Source organism: Bacillus rossius, chromosome 1 (assembly GCF_032445375.1).
Source record: "Bacillus rossius redtenbacheri isolate Brsri chromosome 1, Brsri_v3, whole genome shotgun sequence".
Classification (NCBI taxonomy): Eukaryota; Metazoa; Arthropoda; class Insecta; order Phasmatodea; family Bacillidae; genus Bacillus; species Bacillus rossius.
Window position 1 is genome coordinate 89,147,342 of NC_086330.1, and position 15,029 is coordinate 89,162,370.

Consider the following 15,029-nt stretch of genomic DNA (forward strand, 5'->3'; position numbering starts at 1 on the left):
TTTTCTTGTTTTCTGTCCTTGAGGTAGAGTAGAAATTATGTAATTTTTTATTTGTAATGTTTTTTTTATTTCTCGAATCCATAATTTTTTGTAATTTTAATTAAATGATGATTTTTTCGTCAGTTTAGGATCCAACCAAGCACTGTAATCGATAGAATGAATAGTTATTTAAAAAAGTAAATTTTTAATGTGATTTGGAATTTTCCCGGAATTTCTAACTACAAAAAATACAGATTTTCAAGCTGGTGGCCAAGATGGCTGAGGAGATGGGGTGCCCTAGTAATAAATAATTACTGCACTCTACCGGGTAAAAATTAAACTATTATAGCAGCAGCACCAACTAGCGGATGACATGTGTACTACATGGCACTAGTGCTCCTTGTACCGATTACTAAAATCAAGATTGTGGCAGCGCCCTCTAGCAGACGATGTGTACTAGCGCTCCTGGTAGCAAGTATTGAAAAACTAAAATGGTGGCAACACTCTTTAGCAAGTGTTGGCACTATTACTTCAAATTTTAAAAAAAGATACAAGAACGAATATGTGGTAATTTTTTTTGTATACCTGTTTTAGTTGTCGATCTGGCAAATTTTTCGGTCTGACAAATGTCTCCTTGTCCGCTGTGTGGGGTCAAAGGCGTGTGTTTTTCCAGCCCAGAGGTCCGAGCTGTCATGGTTACAATCAACGTGGTTGCAATGTATTTTGTATAAAAAAATTTCATTAAATATATCGATTATGACCATAACAACATTAGTAAGCAATGGAACATCGACCTTATTTGCATTAGACAGAGCAATGCTGGTGCTCTCTAGGAACGAATAGCAGAAAAAAAAAATATAGTGGTATCCAAGATAGCGGCCTTCAGCAGAACAGAAAACCCAAGATTGCGCCTTTATGTCATCCTTGATAGCGACCTCTAGCAGACGACAACAGGAAAGCGGACTTGCTGTGAGAATCGAAAAAAGTGTCTGATCCAAAACGGAAAATGTGACATCAGAATTCAAGATGGTGGCCGTAACGAAAAGTGCAACATTCGTGGAGTTGTACATTAAAGTTCAAGATGGCGGAATTCAAGATGGCAACCGAGCCAAAGGTCAAGATCAAAGGTCAAGGTCATCCAATATGGCCGCCGTTATGTCATAATCTTAGTTGGCGATCGTAACTAAAAGTGAAATGTTGATTCCATAGTTCAAGATGGCCTCCGTGATGTCACAATTCAAGATGGCGGTCATTTCCTCAGGCTCCTCACGCTGAACCGTGCCGCCTAAGGAACTTTTATTTACTAATGAGGAAGTTTATAATATCTGCGTGCAGTTTTTGACGTTCTTCGCTCCACTACTCAGATAGACGGCAAGCTCCGATTGTTTTATGTACAACGGTTTATGGAGTAGTGCATCACCGTACCAAAGTTTAAATTTGTGAGCCTTGTTTACAGACAAAACGATGGCTCTTTCGGCACCGATAATTTCCACGGGTGGCAAATTATCACCAACAATAATTTTTGATGAAATAATGTCGTCTAGAAAGCCAGGTGTATCACAAGTGTATATCAAACGAGCTACCCCAGCTGTTAGTCGTGCAGGTGGACGTGCAAGTCAACATGTGGTTACAACATGATGGCTCTCCGCCGTGTTCACCAACACTTTGTCGAATCGCTTAAACTTGTATGCAATTTTTTCCTTGGATAACCTTAACTTTTTTGTTGAAAGAATCCAGGCTGCGTGCTACACTGTTTTAGTCAGGGGCGCAACAACTAAATTTCCAAAGGGGGGGCAATATACCTTTTTATAAAGATTCATCGATCCACCCTATTGAAGCGGGACCCCCGGGAAAATTTGTATTTCAAGGTGGAAAATGGTGCTATTTAAGCAGTTTTATTATCTAAAAATTGATTACACAGCACTTTCTTTGCCCCCGTTTGCCCCCACTTCAAGGTTTCATAGGGGGGGCAAAATACCCTTCCCCCCCCCCTGTTGTTGCTCCCCTGGTTTTAGTCACTTTTGGTATGTTCAAGAATGTCCGCCAGGCAAGGCAATTGCGTGGCAACATCTTCAATTAAGCTGAGGCCACCATTTCTATAACCTGTTTTTTTTAACTTACTGAAATATGCAAAAGACGTTTAGTTAAGTAATGCACCCTACAAACATTTAGCTGCTTATTTTTAACACTACTCTTTTAGTACTTCTTCAAATACCACTGTTCCTAGGAGGTAGGCAGCTAGTGGCTGTTGTGTGCAACGCTGCCATCATACCATGCATTGTATAAACATGTATAGCATCTCCGGTTGTTCCATATTGCATTACCTATTGCCACCAGAAGTTTGTAGCAATTATCCTGTGATAATCGGTATGAATATTGGCTGTTCTTGCGACTTTTTTCACGTGAAATATCGGATTTAACTTCCAGAACTTTGAGAGCGACGCATACAAAAATATTTTTGTATCGCGTTCTTCGGAAACAATTAAAAAGCTCGGGTTATAAATTTTCGAGTCGTAAATGTTTCTTCTTGACATATATAAGCATACTAACGAGCAAAATTGCGTTAACATAAATTTGATATTTTTTGCGTGACACTGTAACAAATTAACAGACAAAATTTGTAAAAATTATTTTTGGCTTTTGTATCACTTCTAAATTACCAAAAATACACCTGCTTTATTTATTTATTCCATAAACAGACAAAACTCCGTTACAATTTTTGTTTATAATATGTATAAATATAAAGTCAATATTTTGCACAAATACAATTTCTAAAACTGATTTTGTAGGGCGAAAATCACCCTCACGAATTGAGATATGCTGTAAGAGGCTTTTATAATCTGTATTTCAATTTTTTTTAAATCTTTTCCCGAAATATTTTGGGTGAGTTTTCGAATATTTTGTATCCAATAGACCCATTCAAAAAGGTGGAACATGAGGCTAGGATAGGAGGATTTGAAATAAGTTGGTCTAATTATAACAGACGACAAATATCGTACCAATGAATGTGATAGCGTAATCGTGTACAGTCGGAAGACAAAATAAATAACGGTTTTGTATAGCCATTTGATTACTAAAAAATTAAAATTGTAAATTTTTGTATGAGAAATTAATCATTATTTCAGAATATCCTCTTTTTATTTCGAAAGCCCTGCATTTTTTCTTAGATTATTGATAGCAATTACTCACAAAACACTGGAGCTGTGTTGTTGGTACCACTTTCACCGCAAAAGCCACTGTAAATACCAGGCAGGTTGTGTTCGTTAATGGTTTGTTGTAGTGGAAGGAGGTTATTCGGTAAAATATTGTGATCATGCATCACTTCAGAACATTTTTCTGTAATATAAAACCAAGGCTGTTTAGTTAAATATGTAAATACAACAAAAATACACGCCATCCAAGATAAGGTATTGTCAAAAGAAATTAATCAATACGTATGGAATTCCACAAAAAGTATTATGTTAGTGGAAAAAAAACCAATACAGAAAATATGATGATCAATAAAACAGACAAAACATCGAGTACAAAATGACTGATAAGCTCTGGGTGACAAACAAGATAGCACAGGCGAACACAATAGTGTTTGCCCGACGAAAAAATGGAAACATTTCGGGAACTGAGATATGTTATGTCAGACACCGAATAGATGAGATTTATCAAAAGTTTATTTTAAATTAAAGCAAAAAGCCAAATGGTATGTTGTATTATCGTGCACAAGAGTTATTGTTTAAAAAAAACTCAATTCATCGGTATGGCGGTAGGAAGAAAGTGAATATTAGAAAATTAATTAATGAACTAATTTTTGATGCAAAGATAAGAATTTGAAGGGACCGAAAAATTCATTATTTGAGGGTCTACTTGACAGTGTTCTCTGCCAAAGTTAAGTCACATTTTCTACTATCAGCTGTGTTCGATGCAATACCCTTGTAATTGTGATAGCTTCTATTCTAGGAATCATGCACCTGTGTTGAAACGTGTTGCGTGCGGCGGTGTTCAAGGGTAGAGATAAAGTGGGTGACAGTGATTGGAAGGCGATATTGACGCCAGATAGCGGTGTCCGGCTGAGGGAGGCATATAACCAGGCTGCGAGACAACCTGTCCACTCAGTCTTCCTTGCTTGGAATCATTCCGCCCGGCAGAGCACACTTCACTCTCGACATGGCCGGTAAGTGCGCTTGGCCCTGCTTGCCGCCATTTTTTGTACATATGTGGGCTTCCTTGCCTTTCTGTTGACATTTATACGTTTAACTAGCTGAATTATCCGGCGTTGCTCAGACTAAATCACCCTTAAGGTCTGATTTTCGGAAAACCTCGTTCACACTTGAATGCTATGTAATATCAGGAACATCACTGCTGAATTTAAGTCTTTAAGACATATACTTGAGAAACGGGAAATTTTTATCTTTAAGGTCCCGGCAACACTCCTTGGGAATGGATTTTTGTAAAATACTTAACGTATGTCTATGTAGTAAAAGGAGTGCACGTGCCAAATTTCGAGTATGCAGATCTTATAGTTCCTGAGAATTCGAGATGAGTGAGTCATTGAGTTGTATTTCACTTCATACAAACTCTTACACCCCTTTACAACCCTTCAGGGATGAAATTTAAATATCCCTATTTGGTGCACCCACAAGGTACTTAAGAAATATTTCCTCCAAATAACAAATCTCTAGGTTCACCGGTTTAGGCTGTGCGTTGTCTGTTAGTCAGACAGAAGTTTCTTCAACTCACTCCGTGCCCTATATGTCAAGATAAACCTCACGCATTTTTTGACGTGATAGCGTCTTTTAAATCGATGAATGCCGGCTGCATGTACGAAAAAAGCATGATTCATTGTCAAGTTCCACCTGAGCGGAGCGTGCAAGCGAGAGCGCGGAACAAGCGATAGAGAGGCACAATCGGCTTGTAACGCATCTATCTCTCTTCCACTCCATCGGCCGATGCGTCCGAGTAGAAGAGAGACAGCGGCAGCACACAGCCTACACTTGAACCGTTTTTTCAACAGTTCATAAAGTGAAGAGAAAAGTTAATGTGGTTTCCATTGTTTATTACAACAATTGCGGGGAAAAATGTAATAAATTCTTGCATTTTAAGAATTTGATTAGCGATATAATATAATATATTTGTTCTTTGATTATTAAAAAAAGTAGCATCGGTCGGCGAGTGCAGTAATAATAGGTAGGTTATGTTACAATTTTGACTAAAAAATTATTATCTCATATAAACGATCATATAAAAAGTCAACTGCTTTTATTTAGTATTCAATGAAAAAAATTGTAATTTTCAATTAACTGCTTCTTTGTATTAAACAAAATAATGATAATTCAGTGATAATAATTAAATTCAATTCTCAAAAGTATGCAATTTTATATCAATGTTTTCTTATAACGTTATCAAGTAAAATTATCGTCCGTAAACCGACTTTACAGACATAAGAAGTAATTTACAAGCTAACGTCATACACTGAAACTTTCAAACACTTGTTTCATATAGTAGGCCTATTCATTATTTTCTAGTTATTTTTTAATGTCAGAACTTTTGTAGCCGAGACACTTAGTACCCTAACCTAAGTAAAGTGAATGCCTCTGAGTTTCTAGGTGAGAACTAGCAACCAACAATATGGTAAGCATGGAAATGCGCGCATATAGAGGTGGACATTGCCCAGTCACGTGGCTTTGTGGAATGGCTAGAAATATAAATCGTACAGTTCACAGAAACCGTTGTCATTTGCACTGCGGATCTCCAAAGAGATGGATGCGTTAACAATGCAAGAGAAGGCTGACATGCGATGCATGCATGGGCTTGCGGGGATGGCAGTGCAAGGGAACGACAAAGATTGTAGGTACCGAGAATGTTTTTTTTTTTTCAACATCAGATAATCTTTCAGAGCCTTCCTTCATCAACATCTCTGCGAAAGGGGTTTATTTGCGAATTGCAAGCGTAATGCCACGTGTGCACTGTTATAAGTTACAGTAAATATACGGACTTTTCAACGAATAATTCACCTCAAGTGACCGAAGAGTTCTTCGTAATTTCAAATAACTGCATCTTCGTAGAAACTTCGCCGTATTTCAACTTACGAACTCTGTTTTTTTCGGTATAAACAAGGTAAACGCACATGTGGAAGAAATCAAAATTTTGCATGATCAGTAACCTGTTTTTGAATATTTTTTGCCGTTACTTATAGTTTCGTGTTCAAAATAAGGTAACATTTTACCCGTACATTTACAAAAGTAACGAATATTTTATGAAGATCCCTGGATAATTTTTAACCAGCGTTCTTTGTAGATTTTACGTGATACTTTTTAACAGTATGCAATGAGAGAGACCACGCCACGTGTCCTGACTTTCTTTTCCTTTCTCTTTTGTTTTTCGTTATTTCACAACACAGCATGTACCGTCCTCTAGCGCTTCACCAGCTGAGTTCCGAACAGACATTGTATGGTGATTTGTGCTTGTCTAGTTGTAACCTATCACCCCCTAACACACGTACCACAAGTTTATAAACATTTTATTTTGTGTCTGTGCTTGGGTTCGAGTTTATTATGGGTTATTGTTCGCCTGCATTGCTTCCATGCGTTTTCTCCACCTAACCAAATAAATGACAGCTGGTGGTAAAAGTCGTTTCGTCGCCTAAACGCGACCACGTGTCAGCAGTCACACAGCGGCGGATACAGGAATTTTATTGGAAGGGGCATATGTGTTGTTATCATATTTTTTTAGCGATATTCACAACATGATGGCATCTTTACGATTCTCCTTTGCGAGTTCTTTTTAAGCTATTAAAGAAATTGTAAGCATATTAATTTTTATACAGCTACGATTTGTTTTTCTATCTAAATGCTAACCAGTTGACTTCCAATTTATAACAGACACCCACTCCACAGACTAATTCATCCAACGTTACACACAAAATTATTTAATTCCTCTTTTTAGGTCCTGGATAATTTCTTTTTCGACTGCCGATGAATGTCCATCTGCCTTGCTCGTATTTGATTTCTTAAATGTCAGAATTCCAATTTGAAAACAACAATACAATGAGGTTTTCCGTAACAGTGTTGTCACTTATGAAAGAACTCGGGTAGAATTTTGGGCTTGGTGGTGAACAGAAGGTTTTTTTTTTCCTATGCAGGAACCAAGGTGCTCGCGCTGATGATGTTGGCGAGCGGCGCACTCGCCGTGCCCATGTCGCGGCAGGCCAGTGCGATAGTGTGCCCCGACCAGAACGAGACCACCATCGAGGTGCCCTTCGCCAACCCCGAGAACTGCAGCACCTTCTACGAGTGCGACAACGGCCAGGCCAAGCTGCTCGCCTGCCCCGCCAACACCTTCTTCAGCAGCAAGACCCGCACGTGCGCCTTCAAGAAGGACTCGGACTGCCCCAAATCGGCGAGCCTGTTCTCGCTGTCGCTCGACGACGGCGACGCGGGCGTCAACTTCACGTGCCCGGCCGAGCCGGACAACATCACGTCCACCTACTACCCCAACCCCGCCAACTGCAGCACCTTCTACGAGTGCTCCAACGAGGTGCCCGTCCTCCTGGAGTGTCCGAAAAAGCTGTACTTCAACGCCCGCCTCTGCGTGTGCACGCTGCCCAAGAAGTCCCACTGCACGCAGCCAGATGACGGAGACGACGGTTTTGAGGCGTTTGAAGACGACGCATCTGGAATCATGTCTGATTATGAAAGGCTTCAGCTGAAGGAGCACCTGGAGAGAGTGTACAGTGGCAGATGTCGTAAACAGGACCTTTAGCAACATTTTAAATTTTATAAATTAACCTTCGAAAATTTTGTGAAATAAAACACACGCATGCACTTAAATAAAGAATTATTCTAGTTTTAACTGAAAATTCATTTTTAGTAAAACTATAACTACCAGTAATAAACATACTAACATTTTAATTTAAAAAAATCTTGTTTCAAATGTAATTCGAGCTCTATGAATGTATGTTTGTATTACTACAACACTACGAAAATGTTTATTAAAATTTATATACTAAAGTATTTCTTCTCAAATTTTTAATGATTTTCACAACAATAACATAACTACTTGCATTCTATGTAAAACTTTAAAGTCCATGAAACTCTTGTCATAAATCGATATAGGAATGAAAATTTTGTAATAATTATAAGTACATACATACAAATTCCTTTAACGTGACATATTCCTGTTATAATATTTTGAATAATATTAGCATCCCTATTATTAGGCTTGGTAGAAACTCAATAAAATACCCATGCCCATATAGTACTCGAGGGTTAGAAGTCAAGTGGGTATGATAACCATTAAACCATGATTTTTGAGGTCAAGGCAAGATGTCTGCATTCTGCATAGTGCCTAATATCTTTAAACTGCAATGCTTCAATAAAGTTACTAAGCTCATACATAGTTTCAAGACATTCGGTTGTAATTGCATTCACGCACTAGATCTCTTCTAATGTTACCCAGTAGTAGGTGGGTGAATTAAGACCCATGTTGTGAATTATGCGAAAGGGATTTAGAGGATTCAACACACCCCAAAAATGAAAACTCTTTCTGTAATTGTAGTTATTTTACTTACATTTTACAGTAAAATTAAAACTTACTTTCTTCAAAAATGGTTTTAATTTACTGCAGTTCAAAGATGAACGAATCTCTAAGTTTACGCTAGTTAAAAAAAAAAGTATTTGAATTTACTAAACAACTGAACATATTTGGAAAAAACATTTTTTGAAAATTATCCACAAAAATTGCTTAATATTAAATTATATATAACAAAATCAAAGCGCATTGTTTCAAACATTTGCATATAATACTAAACCCATTTGAAACAAAAGTATAACACGCGCGTCCCACAAATATATGCCAATGCCAATACTAGCATAGTCTAATTCTTTCGTGAAGCATGATTGGAAGAGAAAATGACAGTTTCGCATGAACACAATCAAGTGTAAACAGAGATGGTGTCCTTGACATAATTTTTAATACAATATTGACGTGACCCCATTTTAGTCAATAAAATCTTTTACGTATTTTTTAAATTGGGTTTTGGGGTTTCACTTTTCTTAACCCACTAATTGTAGAAAACTAATTTCTGACCACCAAGTAAGTTTTTTTCTGTATAAAAACAGAGCAATTGAAAAAATTGAACTATTCTGCTACAATAGACTCAAATACTTACTAACGCATACGCCAGTAATTTAAAACGCTTGGCAGGTGTGCAATTCTTACCTACCTATCCCGCCAAAAATGAAGTTAGCACTCCAGTTGTATGGCTAAAGACGCATGCCACTGATGATAACGTAAAACTTACTCCTCGCGCAAGTGAAAGCCGATTATAAAAGCAACATTAAGAGCTTAATAAAATTAACGCAACGAATTAAAAAAAAAAAAAAAAAAAAAAAAAAAATCCCACACACGTGCGACGTGGGGGAGAAAGGAGAAAGCAGTGGCAGGTGGCCGAACTGCGCGCATCCCCGGACAGTGAAGTACTGTAACCGTCCCCCCCCCCCCCCCTTCTGGCTGATTTATTACTTGCTTGCAGTGGCGGATCCAGGATTTTGGTTTGGGAGGGGCTTGACCCAGCTGAGGCTAGGCTTTATCAAGGCAAACACTAAAACAATAGTGGACCCAGATTCTTTTGGAGGGGGCTTGAGCCCCTTAGCCCCCCCCCCCCCCCCTCTGGATCCGCTACTGCTTGCTTGGGTACATCCTACAAAAACAACTGTTATGGCAAAATTCCTATTAAAAATAGTTTCTTCTTGAAATTATTTTTGAAAATATTTATTTACATTATCCGGTTTTTAAGAAAAAACAAAGCATAATTTGTGATTACTTCTTTCGGTGATCAAAGATTTAAAGAATCAGGACATATTTATCAATACTGTATAATTGCGTAATAATATATATAGAATACTTTAATATTAATAAACATGGCACTTTATAGATCAGTATAAATTTAATGATAATTTTACATTTTGTATGTTTTGTTCAAAACATTTAAGTCCAATCAAAATACTTTTAGTCCTCGTTGTTATTATGATAAAGAAGATAAAATTATATTTCCCTTAGTGGTAGTACATCTTTGCAACATTGAACTTGAAACAGGCAGCTTATTTCGGGAAAACAGCAGTTTAAAAAGGCAGCTAAAACTTGAACTGGAGGACGAAGGACAGAGGACCAACTGCATTACAAAAATTCAGTTTTACACACAAATGACAAAATCCAAAATAATGTCACATGTTGTTGCATAAAGAGGGGGTTGAATTATAAAAACAGGATTGCACTTACCTATTATGTTGGCTCGGAATATATACCCAAGCCATGAGAAGAAGATAGAGATGAATCACAGGAAAACAAAAAGTGGCCATGTTGATGTGTAGTACAAAAACACACACAAGGTGACGAGAATTTGATAGTTGATCAGTAATACTACTTAGTGTGATGAAGAATTATGACTTTTGGGAACGAACTCCCTCCTGAGTCGACTACGTCGTATTTAGTAAAATGTTCAACAAACCGCTGAAAACACGAAGAACCGACGAACACAGTGAGCTCGGCTGGCTGCGGAGACGGATGAAAACATAATCATGGCGTCTTGGTGGGAGCCAAAGAACGAGGAACACGAACAATGTCCTTCCTCTGGAAGACGAAAGTAAGGCTGGATGTTGTGCAGTTCAAAATCTGTAGTTTGATGACCAGAGGTAGTGGGGAAAGCATTTTACAGTAAATAATTTTTAAAAAGCCGATAGTACCTATGTGAAAAGGCATGCAACATGGTTACAGAAATGTATTTAGGTATTGGGAGCATGGGGGAAAAATCGGCGCGGGCGTAGTACAAAATGTGTCAGTGATAATTTGGCAAGAAAGAGGCGAGATGCCAGGGACGGTAGGATGGCAGAAAGTGCGAATGCAGCGCACTGACAAAAGAGAAACTCCGTCGAATAGCGAGTGTACCCTTTTGAAGAAAATAAACTTTCAGGCCAAAAGGCTTGAAATAAGAAAAGTGAAATAAAACAAAGCTTAAGATTTCTTACGAAAGTACAATAATAATAAAGTTAACCTCAATGAAAAAAATAAAAATTTAAAATTGCCATAAACGTTACATAAAAGTGGAACAGTGTCGTGGAAGCGCCTATGATGGGAGACTTTACCTTATCTCTCCGCCACGGTTGGTAGACTGAGGAATAACTGGGAGCGTGCCAGTCATGCACAAACCCAACATAACACCGAAAAGCATTACAAGTCAACAATAGAGCATCGTAAATTAACACATAACAACTTAAATTACTGCTGTACAGAAATAGAGTATATTCTGCAGTACTGCAACTTCCATAATGTTAAACCTTAAATATACATTTGACAAACTACATGTATGTCTGTGCCACAGCACAATTGCACGTTCTTACGCACCACTATGGCACCCATTCTTTATTCAAATAAGTATTTGCTTATCAAAGTAAGTATTTTATAGTTATGAAACATATCCAAGGAAATTAAGATAAGTGATAAACTGAGCAAGAATAACGTACGAATTAAGATTTAATAGCATGTTTAACTTTTTTTTCCTATTCTACTGCAAAAGGGGTGAAAGATGGTCTGTTTTTATTATGAAAGTCTTATTTCTGTAGCTAATCAAGCAGGATGTAAGTTATGCTGTATGATTTGTAAACATGCAAACTCTACCAACTCGTTTTTACTATTTGCTGAAGTTCTAGTTTTCAAAAGCTGAGATATTGTACATGTGGTTTCCAAATTTAAAAAAAAATATAATCTGATCAAATTAAACTCGATTTAAGATATTGGAAATTATTATAGATAAACATACTTTCAGTGTACTTCTTATTCAACGTTCTCCGAAATATCATCCCTTAAGTTGTAACAGCAATTAATATAATTTAAAAAATAAAAAGTTGTGAATCTCATTAATTCAGTATTAGTAAGTTATATTTAAACTTAATATAATTATAAGTTTATTATAACTATTTTGTATTTCACATCTGCGGAAAATAGAAAAAATACGGGATGTGTTTGGTTTATGTTTGGTTAACGGATATTGCCATATTTACTAAGTTTTGAATTTGTACATGGGCATCCGCGTGGTAGTAAAACATGAAAAAGTAAAAATCTTCGGTGAATTTATTTAAGTAATACTAAGCAAACTAAAACTCAACTAATACTTTAGATATGAAATTTTATGTCTGTACTATTCTTTTAAAAAAAATGTGATTGTATAAAATATCCTTAAGTAATGGGAGTATTTGTAATAATATGAACTTACTTAATTATTCCAAGCATGGCTTTGACCGTAGTTAATAAAAGTGTTAGTGTACACGATAGCATTAACATAGTAAAAATGAAATAGATGCGTGTTTAACAATTTTATAAATTGTTTTATGAAATGAAAAGGAGCTAAATATGATTTCATCAACGTAAAATTTATACTCGAACACTATAGAACAGAATTTTTAAATCAGATACTTGATACATACTTAAAATTTAAAAAACAAAAAACTACGCATATCCACTTTAAAAATTATCATTCTTAAACGGTTATGTTACGAAACATTTCTTGTATGCGCCGGACAAATTTTTTTGTCTATTTATTTAGTAAAAATGTTTGCAATTAATCACATTATTTTCTTTCAATGGTAATATTTAAAAAAAAAAACATGAGATTGCACGAGCGACGCCGCGGGCTTCAAGATAGTTAATTAATGTATTTTAACAGGAATTGTTTTAATGATACATTTTTGAATTGCATTTACTATAGAGCGTGGTTTATTTTTAACTTTTGTCCTTCAATAGCAACGTTTAGCAAAGATGTAGCAACTTTTGTTGCCTTTTATCCCCATTTTATCCTTTTTACTTTATTCTCTTTCGTGCGTTAAGAGCTGTTTCAAATCCTTTAGTTGACCATTACTAAACTTTTTTTTTCCTACCGTTTGTAAAAATCTCTACAGTTGTGAACATAGTCTCGCCACGGGTCTGCGGTGATTTGTCATAAAACGTGTTATTTTATTGGAAAATGGAAACAATATATATTTTATTCTGATAATAAATAAAAATCACAGTTTATAATAACTTGCTATAATTTTTCTTAAATGTTTATTTTATTCAAAACCTTACCCAATTATGTAAATTAACAGTTTAAATATATTTAAAATCTGTATTTATAGTTTAATATTGTGATAAATAAAAAAATTAAATTGTAAAATGAACGGTACAGGTAGGAATTGAATATGAGCTGGTATATCACCAAGCTTTGCGTTTGACCTCTACGCCACGCCGCTTAACTCATACAGCAGAAAAAAGTAACGGCCAAATATAATTTAAAATCTTTAAAGAGCTTTTTCTCGCTCCCTAGCGCCCACTCAGGCGATACACTGTAGGACCTCGAAAGGTGCACCTGCCTGCTTCTACTCGCACAGTTCAGGACAAATCGGTGAGCCCCGACTCGAACTTTCCCCGTGTTAAATATAAAAAAATTACTGGATAAAAGATCACAATTGAAAAAATTACACTTGCCTGAAGATTAAAATGTATATCAAACGAATATTCTTGATTTAAATATGCACTAATTATTCAAACCTGTTTTCTTATTGGAGATCTCAGTTTGGTTGGGATTCGCATTCTCAACACTCCAACTTTTAACTGACAATTGCGGCAAATTTACATGTTATTGCTATGCATTGAACCCCTACAAAGCTCCCAAATAATATTAAAATCATAAACATTACCCAACGTTTAAAATGAAACAAAATTTTAAAAAATATTCCCACATTTATACGAAACTTCCATATAACACAATGTTAATAATGGGCCGTTAGTTCGCAGGCCACCGAGTGCTTCACTAAGCTGACGGAGAATGAAGGTAAGTTGCTAGACCTATCTTTATGGGTAATATAGCAGTAGGGTGAAGCGACACTAGCAGACAATAAAGCCATTAAAAATGGTGTTCGAAATATTGTGAGGTATATTCTAGTGGTGCAGATTTTTTTTTTAAATTTAAATGTGACACCCTCTGTTAAAAACAACAATAATTAAAGACAGTCAGTGCCCTCTACTAGCAATAGTTGTAACTAACGTTGCGAGTCCTAGAACACGACACTAGTACTCTAGCCTGGCACACTCTAGCGATGGCAGCTGCTACTAAAGATACCCGAGTGATCCCTGGCATACAACACTAAAACCAAATCCTCCCTTAGGCCTAACAACTAAAAAAAATATTTTAAAGAATATATTCATTATTTATTTCCCAATTGAACTCTTAACCTAGTGGCTGAGGTCTCTGCATTCTAACCTCTACATAGTCAGCATCCCTATGTCCACTTCCAAGCCACTACACTAAAAATTTTGTACAAAATAAATATCATCGGTGACACTGGCGACACCTACCTCCAGCTTCAGAACTAAGATGGTGGCCAACAGCAGACAACAAAATGGCCGCCTACTACAGGTTACACCCGTATGCCCAGGAGATGGAGGGAAGGATATCCTGACCGGATCCATTTTGTCGGATGTCTGGGAATAGAGGGGAGGGGTGGGCAAGGCACCTGGGCTGAATGGATCCATTTGTGTTGATTTTCAAATAGTCCAGCAAAATCATGCTCCTCATTCTATGAAGTTCATTTGACGATCTGTCACTGACTCGCTCCACAGCTCCAAGCCCCAAGCCCTGTGCCCGTCTTTTCTATTATAAACTATTTCCATCAAGACGAGCCAACACGCAAACGGCCGTGGTTCACGAATCTACACGACGGTGACAGGTGGAGACAATAAAATATTTCAGATACTAGGTACAGTACACTGGCGCGTGATTAGTGACCTTGATGCAAGACATTATTACTTATCTATCTTACCATATTTCGAAATTGTTAACACTTGAGCTTCATTTCATTGATAACGTACCTAAAAAACGGTTTTTTTTCAGCAGAGAGCAAAGTGTAAGACGTTTAAATAACACTAATCTAAAGTGTGATAATTTCTAATGAAAATTTTCTTTCAAAACACCAATAATATGTTGTGCTTAGAGAAAGTAACAAACAAATCCCGAACGGAATATTCAAAGG

At 36.7% G+C, this 15,029-nt stretch overlaps 1 protein-coding gene across 1 annotated transcript; it reads left to right on the top strand.

Moving 5' to 3' along the window:
• Positions 1–3,852: 3,852 nt before the first annotated feature.
• On the top strand, positions 3,853–7,982 carry LOC134539472 (chondroitin proteoglycan 2-like). The gene is made up of 2 exons (XM_063381543.1): positions 3,853–4,144; positions 7,112–7,982. Exons 1-2 carry the CDS (start codon positions 4,138–4,140, stop codon positions 7,729–7,731), a joined length of 627 nt encoding a protein of 208 aa, XP_063237613.1. The 5' UTR covers positions 3,853–4,137; the 3' UTR covers positions 7,732–7,982.
• The last annotated feature ends 7,047 nt before the right edge of the window (positions 7,983–15,029 follow it).